This window comes from Maniola jurtina, chromosome 2, assembly GCF_905333055.1.
Source record: "Maniola jurtina chromosome 2, ilManJurt1.1, whole genome shotgun sequence".
NCBI lineage: Eukaryota > Metazoa > Arthropoda > Insecta > Lepidoptera > Nymphalidae > Maniola > Maniola jurtina.
In genome coordinates, this window is record NC_060030.1 from 4216904 (window position 1) to 4224756 (window position 7853).

General features: G+C 39.9%; 1 protein-coding gene across 2 annotated transcripts; it reads right to left on the bottom strand.

The window, feature by feature from the left end:
• Positions 1–371: 371 nt before the first annotated feature.
• Positions 372–6013, bottom strand: LOC123870452 (doublesex- and mab-3-related transcription factor 2-like). Of its 2 annotated transcripts, XM_045913788.1 has the most exons (4): positions 5334–6013; positions 3369–3516; positions 1099–1299; positions 372–678 (listed from the first exon to the last, which is right to left on the bottom strand). In XM_045913788.1, the coding sequence occupies exons 1-4, from the start codon at positions 5529–5531 to the stop codon at positions 671–673; spliced, it is 555 nt and encodes a 184-aa protein (XP_045769744.1). In that variant the 5' UTR covers positions 5532–6013; the 3' UTR covers positions 372–670. The 2 variants fall into 2 exon arrangements, with proteins under 2 accessions (XP_045769744.1, XP_045769736.1); XM_045913780.1 differs by having other exon boundaries at positions 372–1299.
• Positions 6014–7853: the final 1840 nt, after the last annotated feature.

The following is a 7853-nucleotide window of genomic DNA, read 5'->3' on the forward strand; positions in this document are numbered from 1 at the left end:
TACTAAAGCTACCTGTACCTGTACTATACCTACTCAAATGATTAAGAGTTATCGCTCAAGTTTAATTTTTCCAAAAGGAATGCGTCTATAACGGATTACGATTGACAGGATCGCGGACACCGATGTTCGTTGGAACATGTTACTATTGCGCCGCATCTAGTGAAACACTCATATCGCTGACTTACCTAGTATGAGTTTGAGAGCCGCAATAATTTATATACAAAGATAGGTTCTATACATCGATGTTTCTATGCCAGCAAGGTAGACAAATAAAACATTAAACATTGTTTGGTAAATAGTATAATAAACATAATAGTTAATTAGTTAACAATAAAGTTGATTATAATTAAAGATAATTCAATTTCTATGTTTTTGAGTCTTATAATAAACAAGTAGAATTATTTAATTAATCCACCTTCAGAGTGGAGCCGAAGCGCATGTCTTTGATAAAAACAGCTAAGTATATTCCTTCTTTATGCTCGGTCTGAACCAAGTGTCAAGTTCAACAGAGTACAGACCAATAGGAAACGAGGTCAATTTGCGCATAGGTAGAAAACACGCGTGTGGGGACGCCGCGCTGTACTTATGTAAATTCAATGCTTATGAGTAACCCTGTATTGGAAACTGGCGTAACAATTGATTTTATCAGTAAAAATAAAATCTGCGTTTATTATTGTATGACGTATGGCGCTGAAAGGTTGACACTGACAGTTGCCCTTCTCCACAAGGTCAAGTCGCTCAGCGAGCTATGGAGCGGGCTATGCTGGGGATCTCTCTAAAGGACAAAATCCGTAACGAAGAAATCCGTAGGAGATTCATCCGAGTGACCGACATAGCTTAGAGAATTAGCCAACTGAAGCGGCAGTGGGCGGGCCACGTCTGCCGCAGAACTGATGGCCGCTGGGGCAGTCGTGTTCTGGAGTGGAGACCGCGTATCAGCAAGCGCAGTGTGGGATGACCTCCGACCCGCTGGACTGACGACCTTAAGAGAATAGTGAGAAGTGGGTTGATAAGGAAGACGGAGGATCGTGTGTGGTGGCGCGCTCTTGGGAAGGCCTACGTCTAGCAGTGGACGCAAACAGGCTGATTATTATTGTACGCCAATAATGGATTCTATAGAGAAGGATATCTTGGGGCGCGGCGCGGGCGGCGGCGCATAGGCGAGGAGTGCGGCCAGCAGGTGGCGGCACAGCGCGGGCGCGGGCAGTGCGGGTGTGCTCTGCTCCAGAGCGGCGTCTGCAAACACTTTGCGTCGTCTGATCCGCTCGCTCCATACCGGGTCGCTGTCTCGAACGTTACCTAAGAAAAAGATTTTAGGTAATTAGTGCGAGCTAAACTTTAGTCTTTTTAGTTCTTTCCATACTTCGGAATGACTTCGGGCCAGAATTTTCCACTGTACCGCAACTGAAGACGTAAGCTAAGCGAGCGTGTTAGGTAGCTCTACTCGACGATCCCAGACATAGGTATGGTACCTAGGTAATTTATAGGGTTGCGAGGCATGCATGACATGTCACATAGGCTCCTAGAAAGAGACTTGAAAAATTCTCTGCTCGAAGAAGAACAGTAAATTAGATCAATGCAGTAGGTAGCGACATATTGTTGCAGACTTTTAACGATCTGGAAAATCGCAACAAGGGGGGGGGGGGGGGAATATGAAGGCAATAAGTCAAGTAAATGGATTGTAATCATAGAGATAGTATAGAACACTAATAGGTACGGACAGTATACCAGGTAACCAAACAGTGGCAGTTTAATTAAACCCATACTAAGTACTTCTCATACGGGAACTTATAGGTATGTGTAATAGTTTTTTCATTTGACAAACCACTAATAAAATGAACAAAATATTGAAACAAATGTAATGAAACAAATAACCGTCTAATAACACCCGCTGAAAAGATCTCTTTTGGCACCCGCTGAGCTATCATTCACCGAGCGGAAAGACATGTTTACAGCCAACAGTCCGCGTAACGCGACACCCCGACAAAGAGCCGCCTCTGCATTTTTTTGTAAAACAATCTTCCAATTTTTTAGAGCCCATAAAAATAGTCAAAAGATATTCAGCTTTTTTTAATAGACAGTGAAATGTTGCTGAGTCTTAAATGACAGCTTTTGTTCTATAATGAGGCGGGGACATTTAGAAGCGTCGTTCGAGCTTTATTACTGTGGTGCTCTATTTTTAATTGTTTGAAGACAATTTGAAGAGTATCACTTTACAGTTTACACTAAAACATCTTACCACTTTAACATCGCACACAATATACGTAGCTAACCTATATACAGTAGATGGAATTCGGTGCCGTAATAAAATTCAATTCCGTTGACTGAGGCTAATGTCGCACATTAAACGCAAAGTGGCTTAGGTGCATTATTTTTAAATCGTTTCGAAATTGTCTTTGTTTTGAGTTTTCAACGAGTTAAATGTCTAAGGGCCTAACGAATGCATCTTTTCAAAATACAAGTTAACAAGATCAAATGTTCCAAAACAAATATTTATTCAGCTAATTCGCACGAGGCATTTCTGAGAGAGAAACGAAACAGACGACAGCGTCTACTCACTTACAACAATAACAAAACGCTGAGTGCAGCGCGACGCCGACCACGCGACTAATCGGACATTATCTTGAGGAAATCTTTGTTTACATGCTTATTATTACCTATCTACTTAATTACTGGGTATTTCAAGATGCGAAATAAGACCCGATTTAACTATAACTCGACCGAAATCCAAAAGTTTAAACTATAGGTACTCGTATTAGGTAGAGTAGTACTACTATCTAGTATCTATACATATTTAAGCATTAAGCAACTAAAAGTTTTTAGGGTTTCGTACCCAAAAGGTGCCAACGGGACCCTATTACTTATCCCCCGCTGTCCGTCCGTCCGTCCGTTTGTCAGCGGGCTACATCTCTTGAACCGTAAAACGTAGAGTTGTCACAGAATGTGAATTTTATTGCCGCCATAACAATAAATAATAAAAAATTCAAAATGGCCGCTATGAAAAACAATTGTTATTTCTTTTAAATGGTACTGATAACGGAACCCTTCTGATTTATTTTTTTAGTTTACCTTACGTATCTACTCTACTTTTCAACAATATATATTTAGATACCTATATTAGTCGGGACAGGACGAGATGGCAATCGGGGTGGGGACGCCCCGCACACCCACACGTCACCCGCGCTATCCTGCAAAGGGTTAGCGCGCGCGCTAACCCTTTGCAGGATAGCGCGGGTGACGTGCGGGTGTGTGAGTGGTCCCCGCGCCTCATTCCCCGATTGCCATCTCGACCTGTCGCGACCTCATTTACCAAGAGACAAAGGCGTTGCTGACTGTCTCTATAGTATTGTGGTGAAGTGGTGTCTTACCAAATGAAGTAGTAGAAGGGAGCGCATGGTGGCGCGAGCTCTGCACGCTGCGGAGGCGCGCGCGGTAGGCGCGCTTGCGCGCAGCCAGCGCGGCCGCCTCGCCGTCGCGCACCCGCCCGCCCGCGCTTTGTTGCCGACGCAGGGCAACCTGTAGGCAAACTTCACTTAAAGCACAGCTTAACACCCCAAACTCCTTGAATTGTTTGGATCTTACCAGATTGAGGCTACTCTTCACCAACGGCATTCGAGAAGTTTGAAATCACCTATTGGTAGTTACAGAAGGTTAAAAAAACCGGCCAAGTGCGAGTCAAACTAGCGCACCGAGGGTTCCGTCCTCGGGTATTTTTTCCGACATTTTGCACTAATAGATCAAAAACTATTATGCATAAAAATAAATAAAAATCTGTTTTAGAATGTACAGGTATTATAAGCTCTTTTAATATGATATCCCACTTGGTATACGTAGGTAGTTATCTTACTTTGAAAATTGAAACATATTTCAATATTTTTTTAGAACCATATTTCACAGTTTTCGGATGTTTTCCTTTACTTGTGCTATAAGACCTACCTACCTGCCCAATTTCATTATTCTCGGTCAACGGCAAGTACCCTATAGGTTTTCTTGACTGACACGACTGACTGACGGACGGACGGACGGACAGACAGACAGACAGACAGACTGACAGGCAGACAACAAAGTGATCCTATAAGGGTTCCGTTTTTCCTTTTGAGGAACGGAAATGAATGAGTGTTAAGTATTTTTAAGGCTTTTAAAGTTTAGTCGGTTAAAAGACCAAATCTCAAATCGCTTGTAAGAAACGCTTGTATCCTGATACCTTCATGGGTTCAAGTCCACGTGAGCGAAGTCTCTGGGAATAGCTAGGTAGACTTACACTTGGAAATACCTATACATATAACCTACTTATCCATTAAGTTTGTCTGTTAAGTATGTTATGAAGTAGGTACTTAGGTATAATTGTAACATTAGGTAGGAGTTGTAACATTGACACAAACCATTGCAGCGACAACGATTTCGGGGTGATGCCTTTTTTTTGGTTGTCTTTCGAGAAGTTTTGTCTTTCCCACGGTTTTGACTTTTTACTGTTCTCGTTCTTTTACTTCCCATACTAGTTGACCCACCAGTTTCATGTAAGGTATCGCGGCGGTTTGTATTTTCTGCCATGTTCTTTTCATAATTAGCACAAATAATGTCGAGTTCTTCGTCATAGGAATCGTTTGCAAAATGATTGAAATTCAATTTTGGATCGTTTTTAACTTCATCAAAAAGACGACTTGCAAGTGCATTGTCGTAAGCTACATCACACAAATAGTCACTTTCTACTGATTCACATATTTTCACAATTTCTTCTTCATATGCAGAGTTAATGTCAGCAAATAAGCACTGGTCGCTTTTACTCATTTTGATCGTTCGTTACTCGCGAAAAAGCCTAAACGATTTGAAGTAGCTATCTTTATGGTAGCTCTATTTATCTTTTTAGAGGAAGGTATATTAATTACTTGCAATTACTTACTAATAATAAGCTTGATTATTATCATTAGTACCTAGCTATACTATTTAGGATAACATTCTTATTTGTGAAGTAACTACTAATAGGTACCCATCTAATATTATAAAATTAATTAATTACCCAAAAACTACAATTGTCAAGGAATAATCATTAAGAAAATGGAGTTCATTAAAATATAGATTTAATTTAGCAGTAAGTAATTACCGAAGTATGTTAATGTTACTAACGTTTTGTAGATCTAATTATATGAATGGAAGTTATTATTGAGTAGGTACCTAATTACCTGGTAGGTTCAGTGGTTACGAATTACTGATCGGAGTCTTCCACCATCACAAAACCTAATAACTAAACGAAGATAACCGAGTACCTATCTTATGCTTCTATGAAATGCCGTTACACTAGATAAGTACCTACCTACTTAGGTGACCAGACGTACCTGAGCGGCCATCACGCGTTGTCTCTCAAGCACCAGCAGACATCCAGGACATCGGCAATCCCGCCACCGACACAGCCTCTTGTGCCCCTTCAGGCAGGAGATGACGCCGTGGTTGCGGCATCGGGCGCACTTGGGGGTTCGGAGAGCCTTACGACTGCTTCCGTTTTCGCCCTCACTGCTGTTGCCTTCACTTTGCATATCTCCCAGTCTTATTGGACGAGTAGGTACCTATTGTTTCACTGCACTGCAAATTATTACTCATCAACAAAAGCATGAGTGTCCAAAAAATATAAAAGCAGTAGACGCATTTCACTAAACTTTCAAGCTTTTATCACATTTTTAATACAAATTAAAAGGACGAAAGTTTATTCATTCGAATAAGAAAAGTTTTATCGACTGCACCGCGAGTGATGTGTTTCCGCTGAAATATCTTTTCAGAGATTAGATTCAGTGTATTTCCTCTCAAACTTAAACATCAGGCATCGTAAGCGCTCCGCCCAACAAGCTGCCCTATTGGTCGGTTTAGTAAGGGGCGGGCGGCAGCGTGTGGACTGAGTTCTCACGTGTTTTTATTATGAAAACTGATACTTTTAAGAATCACGATTGTGTTACTTATCAATTAAATGGAAGGTATCAATATATCTACGTTTATTTTCAAATGTACCTACCGACCACAGACGTGGAATTCAACCTAATCCAACTAATATTATGAATGTGAAAGTGTGGATGTTTGGATGTTTGTTACTCAATCACGCAAAAACGGCTGAACGGATTGGGCTGAAATTTGGAATGGGGATAGATTATACCCTGGATTAGCACATAGGCTACTTTTTATCCCGGAAAATCAAAGAGTTCCCATGGGATTTTAAAAAAACCTACATCCACGCGAATAAAGCCGCGGGCATCAGCTAGTATTAGGTACTATAAATAATAATTGAAATATTTATTTGAAGTAAAATAATATCTTTAGAGCAAGAGCTTTTTCCGGACGTTACTTCCGTCAGAATATAAAATGTTCTCCGAACAGAACAGCTGTTATGATGCTGCCATTTTTATCGATGTGTTTTAAATTAGCTATTTAGACTCATTTTCAAAACTTGCTTTTTCCCGTGACTCCCGCCCTCCACCTAATAGGTTTTGATTCCTTTGACGGATCTTGATTCTTGACAGACATAAGTGCTTCTATAATGGTTTCTTTTTTTTCCTTTTGAGGTACGGAGCGCAGCCCTAAAAATAACAATTTTGTATCATCACAAGGAACGATGTAAGCGATAGCCAATCACTAGTGGCGGGTGACGATTGCCAATTACATCTCCGGTTACAATGACCTCTGTCCAGCGTTTGGTTTCATTTTCAATTTATCCTGTAAATTACCTGTAGATTACGAAAATTAATTATGAAACTGAAAGCCTTGTTTTTTATTATTTTACGGTAACACCTGAAATTGACGCATCGTTACGACTCGTTACAAAAAAGTGTGAGTCGCACAGAGTTCCGTACCATTGTACAAAATAAATTGTTCTTTTTATTTATTTTTAATTTTCATAGCAGTCATTCTACAATTTTTATTACTTGTGTACAGTGGCAATAGAAATACACACTCTGTGACAACTCTCTAACGTTATGAACGTTACGGTTCACGTGATGCCCCCTACCCTAACAGAGAGACAGGCAGACTGACAGATGGAAAGCAGAGGCTAAGTAATATGGTCTTGTTGGCACCCCTCTGGCACGGAAGCCTAGAAGTCTATTAAAATCTATGGAATTAATTTCCTGTACTTTGAATTTAAAATACAAAATTTCGATGATAAAATATGGCGGTCTCAAACCAGCTGTTCTGATTAGCAGTCATTTTAAATATAGACGCAAGTAACTCGCATTAAAGAAAGAAAGAAAGAAAACTTTTTTATTTGATCACTACATCACATTACAATACAATATACTTATCTTAAAACTAATTGAATGAACACCTACATAATAATATTATACTTATAAGTTAATATATACTAAAATTAAAATGTCACATGTGACCAAATATAGGTCGTCCCTATGCCCGAAACAAAATAGGAGTTACTCTCATGGCGCTCCTAAAACTTGTATATACTACTTAAAAAAGCTCTACCTTCATGGACCTCGATTTTCTGATGAATTGTGACGTTAGTTTCTGTACAAGATCGTGGAGTAGGCTTCGATCATAGAATACGTCCATGGGAGTAGGTACCTATGGAAATCTCTACAAGGGACTATCAATTGATGAATCGTTAAAACAATGGAAACGGTACCTATGTAATAAGTTAAAATCATTTTGAATTTTGTAGGAGATATGATGTAAGTATCTACTTATTAGTTTCTTTGATAGGTACAGGAATAAAGTTAAACGAACACAAGGAACAATATCTCACTTGTGCGCATAATTGTTTGTTCATGGAGCATCTATTGGATGCAGTGCGTATTGCTTGAAATGTTTTCATACACAGCTGCATGCATTGTTCTGGGCTTGAAGCGCATGATTCTCATTCA